Consider the following 12,137-nt stretch of genomic DNA (forward strand, 5'->3'; position numbering starts at 1 on the left):
ACAGCATCCTTAAAATTCAATAACCTTCCTTAAAACATGTATAACATATTTAGAATTACATACTAAGTAAATCTCATAGTAGATAATATACTACTATAGTTTTTTGCAATTTAAAACCCTAAAACTCATGTTTTCATGATTAAAATTAGAAATCTAATCATACTAATAAATCTGAAAATTTTCTTTATAATATAAACTATAGATGAATCGAAATTACTTAATAAAACAGTAATTAAAACTAATGAACATGGTTAATAATAATAAAACAACATAAAAATCTAGTCTTTTAATGGAATCTTAAGAAGGAAGAAAGAAAATAACCAACAAAAGAGGAGGAGGAGAAGGGCGCCGGCAGCAACAACTCCAACAACAGCACGGCGGCAGAATTTTCAGATTTAAGGGAAGGCTTGTGACGTTTATTTCTTGTTGAAGAAGAAACGTTACTTGAAGAAGAAGAAAGGTGATTTGAGAGAGAGAACCAAGAACGACGGCCGAAGAGGAGAGAGAAAACCGAAGGAAGGAAGAACGTGAATGACGTGAGTTGTGGGAAAAAATAATAATTGTGTGGGATAAAATAATTGGGTACTAGGATATTTACCTAAAGGCTTCCCTTTTTGGGCTTAGGAAAAGAGATAAGGTTTAATAAAATTTGATGATCAATAAGATAAATAACTTAAGACTTTAATCATCAACATGACTCTTTTCCTTTTTATCCTTTTAGGATTTTCAATTCCATTAAACTTCTTTTTCAATATACTTTAATATTTAAAATTTTATTAAAACATGCTTAATTAAAATATTTTCAATTTTATTAAGCCATGAAAAATAATTTCATTTGACTTTTAAAATAGTCAACCTTTTTAAATAGTCAAATCATTTTTCAAACTCATTTGGGTTTATATATAACTATATAAATACTTAAATATATTTATAAAATTCTTCAAATTAAATTATGGGGGTTTACATATACAGTCATAAAAAGGAACGACCAGGGAAGATATCACAACAGAAACATTAGGGCCCAACAGATGGATCAATAGAAGAAGAGGAGGAAGCTTTAACTTCCTTAAAATCTTTATCATAAGCAATGAAGACCTCCATGGGAACAACGAAATGGTAGTTCCTATTTCTATTTTGGGACCAAACTTTAAATTTTTTGAATAGCTTCTCTTACTAATGTATATAGAAAATATACATGACATGTTGTTAGATTCACCACGATGTGTACATTCGTAATATTAACTTTTTATATTTTTTACTAATACGAAATATAAAATAGTAGAAGGCTATGTTCAGTTCACCTTATTTTTGCTTATTTCAGATCTAATCAGATCTGATCAGAAAAAATAAGTTCAGATTAGATCAATTCAGATCATGCTTATATTTAAAAATCATTATATCTTTCATTTTGAGACGGAGGCTACTTTTTTGGACAAGCAAGCCAAAGCCACCAAAATAAGGAAGATGGTTTATACTTTATACTATAGTGAGTAGTGACTGTAGTCTATACGAATGGACAGCGAAACGGGGATTTGAAGGATACCCCACTTCTCCAGGTTGCCGTCACCATTTCCACTTCATCCTAGAAGTGTAAACTGTAAAGTGTTTCACCACACTCCAATAATTCCTTTTCTTTTGTAAATACTCAAATCAAATTAAAGCTCTAATTTCTGGAGTCAATAAAGTAGCAGCACTAGCAAGAGAAAAATTTGTTCCCAAACTTGCTAAACCAAAAATGGCAGTTTCAGTGTCGATTATTGTCATAGTCATCGCACTTCACCTCATTGCTTTCGTCTTCGCTGTCGGCGCTGAACGACGTCGTAGCACTGTAAACTTCCTTTTTTTCTCCTCTTTTTTCCTATTTTCTATTTTCTATTTTCATTAACTTAATTATGTCATCGTTTTTCTTAGGCTAAAGTTGTTCCCGACCAGTATGACGAGCGTACATTCTGCAAGTACGATTCCGACGCTTCCACGTTGTACGGTTTAGCGGCGTTTGTTTTGTTGCTACTTAGCCATTTCGTTGTTAATGGCGTTACTAAGTGTCTTTGTTTTGGGAAAGGTCTCGTTGGTGGCTCCACCACTTGTGTTATCTTCTTCTTCATCTTCTCATGGTCAGTCCATTTTTCTTTTTCTTTGATTATTGGCCTTGTTTATATTATTGCTGTAAATGAGCTACTAAGTATAGTGATGTAGAAAGGATTATGCTTAGCTACTATAATTAGTAAAGCCGTTTGTTTTTTTGGTTAGGGTTATTTTTACAATCTGTTGCGAACTTTGCTATGGTTGTATTGTTGTGTACTCCTGTATGTCTTAATTAGCAATTCGCTTTAATATCTTGGTGAAATCTGGAATTCTGTTTTCTGTTGTTGATTGGGCTGCTTAAGGGAATACAAATTGATGTACAAGGACTGCTTTGTTTATTGTTTCTGACCGTACTATGGCTTTGTTTGGCAATTAGTTGCTTGTGTGTTAATCTTTGTTGCACGGAAACCTTGTTTGAGCACGATGTCTCCATGTCGATTTTTTTTTGAAACCCAAAATTTGAGAAATGGTTTCAGATATTTTAGATAGAGAGATAAAGGTAGCTCCTGCTCTAGTAGGTGGTTTCTTCTCAAGAATGGAATTACTTTTAAAAAGTTTTTGGGAAAAATTAGGTGTTAATTGTTTGCTGGTGTACTTGGCTTGTTTGTCCTGTTTGTAGTATTAGCTTTTGCATGGATTATTCAAGTAATCTGTTAGGGTTCCGAGTCTGTTGCGCACTTTGCTATAAATGTATTTTACAGTATTCTATGTCTGAATTAGCACCAACTTTAATTTTTAGGTGCAATGTGGAATGCCTGGTTTTTTTTTTCCTTTTCTGGTGGCTGTTGTTGCTTATCGGCTAAATGAGATTATTACATGGCTGTTTGTTTGTTGCTATTGTTGCCTATGAGCTAAATGAGATTACTCTTAGCATGGCTGTTTTGTTTCTTGTCTCTTAGCATTAGTTATGGCCTTTTTTGGCGATCAGCGTTGTTCTATACGTCTTGATTGCCCGAAAGACCCCACCTTGGACAAATATACCCTGGATTGTTATCACATGTTGGGGACAAGTGTTAAGTTGTAAGTGTGAATTCTTCATATATATATATATATATATATATATATATATATATATATATATATATATATATATATATATATATATATATATTAAAGTCTATCTTGGGGAGAGGGGTGGTGTTAGGTCAGATCCTCTTTGCAGTTTTCTTATAGTTTCAAAATTCTTGTTTGGGCATCTTGTCTAACTGATGAGTTATCTTCAGCTAGTATTTGTCGGAAAAAAGAAATTCCTTGGTCGGGCATGGAAGGCCGCTACTAATGCCTGTCATGAGTGTTTATTGCTTGCTCTGAATTCTTTTTAGGTCTTTTTAGTGTGATACGGCCTCTTAATAGTTGCTTTTGATGATTTGATTGGATATATGATCGTAGATTGATTCCACTATTTGATGAACATTTAAAGTTTTCTGGTGTTTAATATTAGATTTTGCCCTCAGATCTTCGGGATGAGGTATCAATTACTATGATTCATGTCAACTAACAAACAATGGAGTTGATTAACTGATAATTTGACATGCATTTCCATCTCTTCCCAATATATCATTATTATTTAAGTTCACAACTCTTGACCTGACTAAGAACCTCTTAGCAGTTTTTATCTGCAGCTGTTGATCTTACAAAAATCATTTTGTCCACTACTTATTTACCTTTGGCTACGCCTCGAAGGATAAGATAAGATGTGTCTATTGTCCAAACCTCTAGGAAACATAAACCTTGACTGTGAAGGATAGCCTCTATGTAAACCTACCAGCAGTGTAAACATTTAAGCTTTGAGACTTATTGTTCTGCTTCTTATTCCCTATTGCTTTATTGTTGCTTGGCTCTTATTTTTCCCGTTTTGATTAAATGAAGTTACCCCAATTGCCTTAATCATAATTGCCCTCCAGCCCAGGACTTGTATTACTTCAAATTACAATTTGGGTTCACAACACCACCAAGCCCAAGCCTCTTTGTTAAGCTCACCGCCGCCTCCACCCTCCTGGTTGTCCCCTGTCTCACTCTCACCACAGTGAGACAACCACCGCCCTCATTCTCCACTGATTCCTAACTCTCAAAGCCCAAAACAACACACCCATCACCACCAAACTCACCTCATCATTGCTCAAATTTGTCACATACACCTCTCCCAACCTACCTCTCCCTGACTTGACCAGGTCTCCACAACCATCAGTACCGCAAACCTGCATGGCTTAAAAAAAATCGATCATTCATCTTATCCTAACTTACTGGGAGAATCACCTAAGGAGTAAAGGCAGTTTCCATCCAACTTCACTCTAGATCTTAACTTCGATGTCGAGATTATTTCTTAATAGGCAGATCTGATCTACAAAATGAGCGATAGTTTGCTCACGGTGATTGGGCTGTGCTTGTACCCATGTCATGGCCAGGATGTTGGGATGAACTCCCTGCATAGTCAGTCCTCACAGCAGAAAACAACAAAAAAACCAGTACCCAAACAAGCAAGTAACCCAGAAGATTGATGGTGTTTGATTGATAAAAGGAAAATAGTTTACTGAATATTCGAGAGACCCAATATTCTCCCAGTAGGCAAAACTCTTTACAAATATCTGTCTACCTCTCTCCACCTCTCATTTTCTTATTTATACTCCCTTGCTTAACAAACTCTGCCCACTCTTTCCTAACAACTCTGATATATTCCTGACCCCTCAACACGTCATTCCTATCATCCTTTTTCTAGAACATCCTCTCCTTTCTTGTGGCGCCTGGAGTACACGTGCTAATGGGTGGCTTGGCTTGATTCATCACAATACACCACCCCCAAAAACTCACCTTGTCCTCAAGGTGGAAAGAAGGAAATCGAGCATGGGTGAGCTCTACATCTTCCTAAGTACCCTCATAAGTGGGTAAATTCTGCCATTTCAGAAGTGCTTCAGAGAATTATTGCCCTCTTGCACCCAACGGACATCCAATAATTCCTCTGGTTCAACAACCATTTTCGAAGTCAACTATGTTGGAATGTGGTCTCCTCCTAGAACATCTCCAATGGCGCGATTCAAGAGCGACACATGGAACACTGGATGTACCTTGCTATCAGCAGGCAACTTGGGTTCCCACTTGTTGCAACACCTCAAACGGTCCATAGTACCTAGCAGCCAACTTCTCATAGGGACGCTTGGCTAGGGAACGTTGGCGGTAGGGTTGTAATTTAAGGAACACCTTATCCCCGATGTCAAAGTGAACCTCTCTTCGCTTCGAATTAGCAGCTAGTTCCATTTTATGCTTAGCTCGCATCAAATGGAAATGCAAGTCATCCAAAATCGCATCTCTCTCCTTCAACATTTCTTGTAAGGAGCCTACAGGAGTGTGACCCCGGCCAATCTGTAAGACATGGGGAGGATCTCTACCGTAAAGGACCTTCAATGGAGTCATTTTGGTAGAGAGGAGGGGAATTATTATGCGAGAATTCGATCCATGGCAACCACTTGGCTCAAGTTCTTGAATGTCCAGCCACAAAGCAGCGTAGGTAGGTCTCAAGGCCCTTGCTCACGATCTTTGTTTGGCCGTCGGTCTATGGATGGTAGGTCGTGATTCGCTTGAGACTCGTGCCTTGCACACGGAACAACTCACGCCAAAAAATACTTAGGAAGATTCGGTCTCGGTCGGAGATAATAGATGCTGGAAACCCGTGTGAATGCAAAGGGGTGACTTAGACCAATGAAGTGAGCGTACTTTGAGAGCCCACCACAACAAGGATAGTATCCACCCCCTTGGAGAGTGGCAACCCTTCAATAAAATCCATTGTCACATCCCAGTGGCGGCAGAGGCAAGGTTGCAAAAGACAGTTTAATGTTGTTGACATATGGCGCATTGTTGCACATATTGAGTCACATCCTTCCGCATTCCTACCCAATACCAATCTGCCATCCATAAGTACGTCGTCAAATCTCAAGAATGACCCCCAATGGTCAATCATGATACTCCCTTAAGAGACGTGGAATGAAAGAGGAGGTTATGGGAATCACAAACCGACCTTTATACAGCTTCTTGTTATCAACCGTAGTGAAACCCAGGTGTTCCCTCTCCTTTGCCAAAACCTCTGATTTGGTGCGAACTAGAAGGTCGTCCTTCGTAACTTCCTCCAAGTCTTGTGAAGTGACCACAACACCCAACTCCATTTCCCCAACCTTCTTCCGAGATAAAACATCGGCCACCCTATTTGAAGCACCTGGTTTAAATTGAATTTCAAAATCGAACCCAATTAACTTGCTCACCCACCTCTGAAAATCTACCCCCAATTCACGTTGTTGGGTAATGAACCGTAAATGTTGTTTCCACTTTTGTACCGCCAAACATATCGCCATCAATTCTTTCTCGTGTATAGACTTATGCTGTGATCGAGAGCCAAGAATCTTACTGTAAGATGCTATTGGTCGTCCTTCTTGCATCAATACCTCACCTACACGTACCCCGATGCATCCGTTTCTATGATGAACATCTTGTGGAAATTTGGCATTGCCAATACCGGTGACGTTGTTATAGCATATTTCGATTGTTCAAAGGCTGCTGTGGCTTTTGCGGACCACCCGAAACTATCCTTCCGCAACTGCTGTGTTAACGGTTGTGCAATGTGGGCACAATTAGCTATGAACTTACGGTAGTAACGTCAGAGTCCTAGAAGACCTCACAACTCTCGTAGATTCCTTGATTCCACCTATTTTAACATAGCTTTTACTTTATCCATGCCCACCGCGACATCATTGTTAGATATCACATGCCCTAGATAGGCTACCTCTGCCCTCCAAAACTCACATTTCTTCATGTTTGCAAACAAAGTATGCTAAGCCAGCGTGTCTAACACCACCCGCAAATGTTGTGCATGTTCTTGTTCGGTCCTATTATAGACCAAGATGTCATCATAAAATACTAGCACGAATTTCCGCAAATAGGGCCAAAACTCATCATTCATGAGGGAGTAGAAGGTTGCTGGAGCATTGGTGAGTCCAAATGGCATCACCGAAAATTCGTAGTTCCCCTTTTGTGTGCGGAAAGCAGTCTTATGGGTATCTTCTGTGGTAGCCACCTTTTAGATTAAGTTAGGAAAAAATCGTGGAGCCATGTAACTCATCTAAGAGCTCATCAATCACTAGTATAAGATACTTATCCGGTGCCGTTTCTTTGTTTAAAGTACAGTAGTCGACACAAAAGCGCCAAGATCCGTCTTTCTTCTTCACGAGTAACAGGAATTGCTTGAAGCTTTGATAATTTTAGCGGCTAACATTTCTTGAATCAATTTCTCAATCTCGTCTTTTTGGAATTGTGGGTAACGATAAGGTCGGACGCTCACCGAATTACTTCCCACTTTGAGCACGATAGCATGCTTATACCTGCTAGCCGGTGGCAGCCCAGTTGTAGTTGTGAACACCCCAACATATTCCTCCCGCAAGCTTTCTAGGACAGCTGGCACCTCGCTCACCAACGGCTTTTCCCCATGTTCTTATGCCCCTTCCACCCGATTAATCACAGCCCATAAACCACCCCTTTCCTTCTTCAGTGTTCTTATCATTCTTATCATCGCCTGCAATGATAACATTGAACGTGCTAAGGTCGGATCCCCCACTAGTTTCACCTTATTTCCAGCCACCAGTGTTCCCAATGTTTTCCAATTCACCACCAGTGTTCCCGTTCCCAATGTTTCTAGCCATTGTATATCCACAATCACATCAGAATTGCCCAATTCCAGAAGTAAAAACTCTTCCCCCACCACCCTACCTTCCATGGCAGTGTTACTTAATTCGCTATCTAATTCGCCTTTTGAATTCGCCAATTCGCCCAAAATGAGCCAAAAATGAACCAAAACGACCATAATTCGCTTTTCTCAACTCGCAATTCGCGGGGGAATTAGGGAATTAGGTAACACTGTTCCATCGTATAGCTTCACCATTGCCTACTGACACCCCAAAACTTCCACATTGATAGTAAGCCCAAATTTAGAGATAAAATTGTGGGTTGCTCCCGGATTATTCATCAACACCACCAACGTTCCCCCAATTTTTCCAACAATTTCATAGTTTTAGGGCTAGATAATCCAATGACAGAGTTAAGTGATACCTCGACCGAAATTTCCTCCATTCGAGATGGCGGTGGTTCACTCCCATCGTAATCTGTATCGTCATCTTCTTCATCGTTGAGCAAAATCACGCTCAACTCCTTGCGTTTGCAGCGGTAGCTTACCACCCACTTGTCGTCACATTTGAAACATAGGCCTTTCGCTCTCATTTCTTGGAACTCCTTGTCACTAAGGCGTTTTACTTCTCCAAATCGCTGAGAAAAATTCTGGACTGATTTGGGTGTGGAAATTGAAGCCTGAGATTCAGAGGCTCAACTCTTAGCCAAAAGAGGCCTAGCTCTTAGCAAAAGTGGTGTTCAGAGCATGGAAAAAGAAGAGATAAACCCACTCCCCTTATTGTACGTAGTTACTGAGCTTGCCTTAGAAAAACCCACCGTCCCTTTCTTATGTGCCAACCTATTGATTCTGATTTTCTCCTCAGATCTCCATGGCTTGTTCAAAGTTGAGCGGATTAAGCAACCTTAATTCAGGCCTAATTTCTTCCTTCAAACCAGTCACAAATTTTCCCATCAAAATATCCTCTGATATGTGTTCGAGTGGAGCAACCATCTCAATGAACTTCCGGCGATATTCTGAACCTTTGGTCGTTTGTTCGGTACTCAACCACTGCTCATAAAGGGTTCCACTATGCTCTGGCCGAAATTGCCTCAATATGAACGTTTTCAAGTTCGTCCATAGTCGTATAGGTCGGCGTTTGTTCTCCCACTGTCACCACCTTAGAGCGTCACTCTCCATGGACACCACGACTGCCTCCATTTTCTTCGTCTTTCTCAATCCATAGAAGTTAAAATAACGCTTAGCTCGGAGTATCCACCCATCCGGGTCAGATCCATTGAAAAGGGGTAGATCCAACTTCCTATAACGCCATGTTCCCTCTCCCGGACCATTTCCCCGGTGAGGCCCGCTGTCGGAATTTCCGAAATAGCCACCTAGATCCCCGCGAACTCCGTTGCCCCCTTCACCCCTTCTTCCACCAGCCATGAATTCATGGACCTCATTATCAAACACAAATCCCCTGTTCACACTATTCGCTGGACGCTCAACCGGAGAGTTTGACCATCCTAGTCGACTCTCCATTGCCACCCTAACCTCCTCTTGGAACTTTGGCTGATCCAACCTCATTTGCCTGGCCACGGAATCAAGATTAGAGAGTTGATCCTCTATTTGCTCTAATCTTTGCGTGGTTGTTGGAGGTGCCATGATCTTGCTCTGATACCAAGTGAGATGAACTCCGTGCGCGATAAGTCACCACAGCACAAAACAACAACAAACCAGTACCCAAACAAGCAAGTAACCCAAAAGATTGATGGTGTTTGATTGATAAAAGAAAAATAGTTTAGTGAGTATTCGAGAGACCCAGTACTCTCCCAAAAGGCAAAACTCTTTACAAATATCTGTCTACCTCTATCCACCTCTCATTTTCTTATTTATACTCCCTTGCTCAACAAACTCTGGAATCAGCCCACTCTATCCTAACGAACTCTAATATATTCCTGACCCCTCAACACGTCATTCTTATCACCGTTTTTATAAAACATCCTCTCCTTTCTTGTGGCGCTCGGAGTACACGTGCTTAATGGGTGGCTTGGCTTGATTCATCACAGATGTTCTCTATATGATTTGGTTGTGGTTTGAGGTATGCTCACAGTGGGGTTTGTGGTAGTAAGGTGAGTTAAGGGAGAATAGTGAAAAACCAAGGTTGAGGAAGAGAAAACTATTCAAGAGTGGGTTTTTTTATTTTTTATTTTTTTTTTGGGGGGGGGGGGGGTTGTATCTTTTCCTTGAGTAATGCCAATCTAGTAATGTCTTGGCTTATGTTACTTGGAATCCCTATTCTACACCTAATTTATGTGGATAAATCACTTTTGGATACCGTAACTACAGCAAAGAGTAGAAGAATTGAACTAAGTTCGATCTATATGTTCCAAGAAACAGATCTCTGGCTGTTTCTATAATCTTTCTTCATCAGGACATATTTGAGATCAATTGGTCCTGATGATTCCCTGAGGCCTTTAATGTGTCATGTGCCTTTTTTTACCAAAAGCTAAAATTTAAATTTTGCAAATACCCTTCATGGTGGAAATGGACTCAAATTGACTTGTGCCGAAAGATGTACAATTTTCACTTGCATACATGTACCGAGTCAAGTGTTCATGTGTTGCTGATTAGTGGTCAAAACATCAGGCCGCTTGTTAATGGGCTTAATAGTGGGCCCAGTGTGACTAAAGCATGGACGGCCTGGCTTTGACTGGCCTGCTTGACCAGTTCTTTGCTCCTGGCCCTGGTCCTCGAATTAGCTTATCGGCTCAGGGATGAACAGGCACTGATGATACCTACCTGTCCATATCCTTGCAAAGATAAAGAAGGTGCTTCCAAGAGACTCAAAAAAGAGTTTTTATGCTTCTCCGTGGTGATACATTTGGTTAGACACTTCTGTCCATGGGGACACACCCTACTAAACATTTTATTTCTTGGTCCTGTTTTCTAAACCTTGTAGCTTATGGATTTGTTAATAACAATCTTGGTAGCTGTAGTTAAGTGGATGAAGCGTTGACAAATCCATTGTCCGAGTTGATATGTACTGAGCTAAGTGGTGTTCAGTGGGTATATTAGGATCGATTATTTAGGTAGGGCTGAGTAGAGTCCTCAGATTTTGCTATCCGCTATATTTTCTCCCATCTCAGCCCTTGTTTGGGTTGTTCTCAAGCAGTAAGGGGCATGAATATTCTTCTGTGATGATGTAATTCTGTTCCTATCAAAGATAGAATGAAGTTACCTTTAAGATCAAACCCCATTCAATATTCTGTTCCTCGACTTTGCAGATTATAAGTACCTGCTTTCTTTATTTGCTGCTCACTTATATCTTTCGGATTACAATGCAGGGTGACCTTCCTGGGTGCAGAAACTTGCTTGTTAGCAGGTTCAGTAAGAAATGCATATCACACTAGGTATAGAGGAATCTTTGGTGGGGCAGATATATCGTGTGCTACTCTCCGCAAGGGAGTTTTTGCTGCTGCAGCCGCACTTACATTGTTGTCGATGGCCGGGTCAGTTGTCTATTATTGGATCCACTCGAAGGCTGACACTGGTGGCTGGCAGAGACATCAAAATGAAGGAATTGGGATGGCAGCTTCAGATTTTCCACACCGACCCCATCATCAGACTGGTGATGTCAGCAAGCCATAATGATGTTCTGGTAATTGACACAGTTTTGGCTGTATGATTGTATAACCGAGGTTTGGGAGATGTCGGATAGGGCTCCCTAGTGGTACTGGTATGTAGTATAGATAATAGATATCTTTTATATATATAAATATATATGTAATGATTTAACTTGGTTAAAAATGATGCATTAGTTTCTCAACTTCATATATTCTATTTATAGTAAATTAGATCACCCTGTTCTTGTACTTCAGCAGTTGAGCTATATGCCAATCTCGTCATCGGTCTTTGGTGTCTTTCTTCATTCTTATCTTCCCCACTATGGGAAACTGGTTTTTTGACGGCTACAGGTTTTGGCTTTGCTATGATTGAGTCTTTGACTATGGTTATAAAAGTAAGAAAACTAATATGAACCCGGTGCACACTAGTTAGTGTGCACCCGATCCATATCACGTGAGTTTAGGATAATGTATGTTAAAATGATATAGTATATGTTAAAATGATATAGTGTATGTTAAAATGATATAATATACCTATGTATAATATAGTATATCTATTTTTGGTATAGTGTATTTATTTTTGATATAGTGTATTTATTTTTGTATAGTGTATGTTTCTGTAATGCGTTTAAGTAAATATTTTCCTATAGGATATAGTGTACCTAGTTATGATAGTGTTCCTATAGGATATAGTGTACCTAGTTATGATATAGTATACCTCTGTATGATATAGTGTACCGTAGTTATGATATAGTGTATCTATTTTTGATATAGTGTACCTATGT

General features: G+C 39.7%; 1 protein-coding gene across 1 annotated transcript; it reads left to right on the forward strand.

Moving 5' to 3' along the window:
- The first annotated feature begins 1,499 nt into the window (after positions 1-1,499).
- Positions 1,500-11,601, forward strand: LOC104896566 (hypothetical protein). Its single transcript, XM_010683328.4, has 3 exons — positions 1,500-1,828; positions 1,912-2,114; positions 11,074-11,601. The coding sequence occupies exons 1-3, from the start codon at positions 1,736-1,738 to the stop codon at positions 11,375-11,377; spliced, it is 600 nt and encodes a 199-aa protein (XP_010681630.1). The 5' UTR covers positions 1,500-1,735; the 3' UTR covers positions 11,378-11,601.
- The last annotated feature ends 536 nt before the right edge of the window (positions 11,602-12,137 follow it).

Source organism: Beta vulgaris, chromosome 6, assembly GCF_026745355.1.
Source record: "Beta vulgaris subsp. vulgaris cultivar EL10 chromosome 6, EL10.2, whole genome shotgun sequence".
Taxonomy (NCBI): domain Eukaryota; kingdom Viridiplantae; phylum Streptophyta; class Magnoliopsida; order Caryophyllales; family Amaranthaceae; genus Beta; species Beta vulgaris.

Coding starts and splice junctions, on each gene's coding strand:
- LOC104896566 (XM_010683328.4), top strand. CDS start 1,736: ATGGCAGTTTCAGTGTCGATTATTGTCATAGTCATCGCACTTCACCTC. Junction 1,829..1,911: donor CTGAACGACGTCGTAGCACT/GTAAACTTCCTT, acceptor CGTTTTTCTTAG/GCTAAAGTTGTTCCCGACCA. Junction 2,115..11,073: donor TTCTTCTTCATCTTCTCATG/GTCAGTCCATTT, acceptor ATTACAATGCAG/GGTGACCTTCCTGGGTGCAG.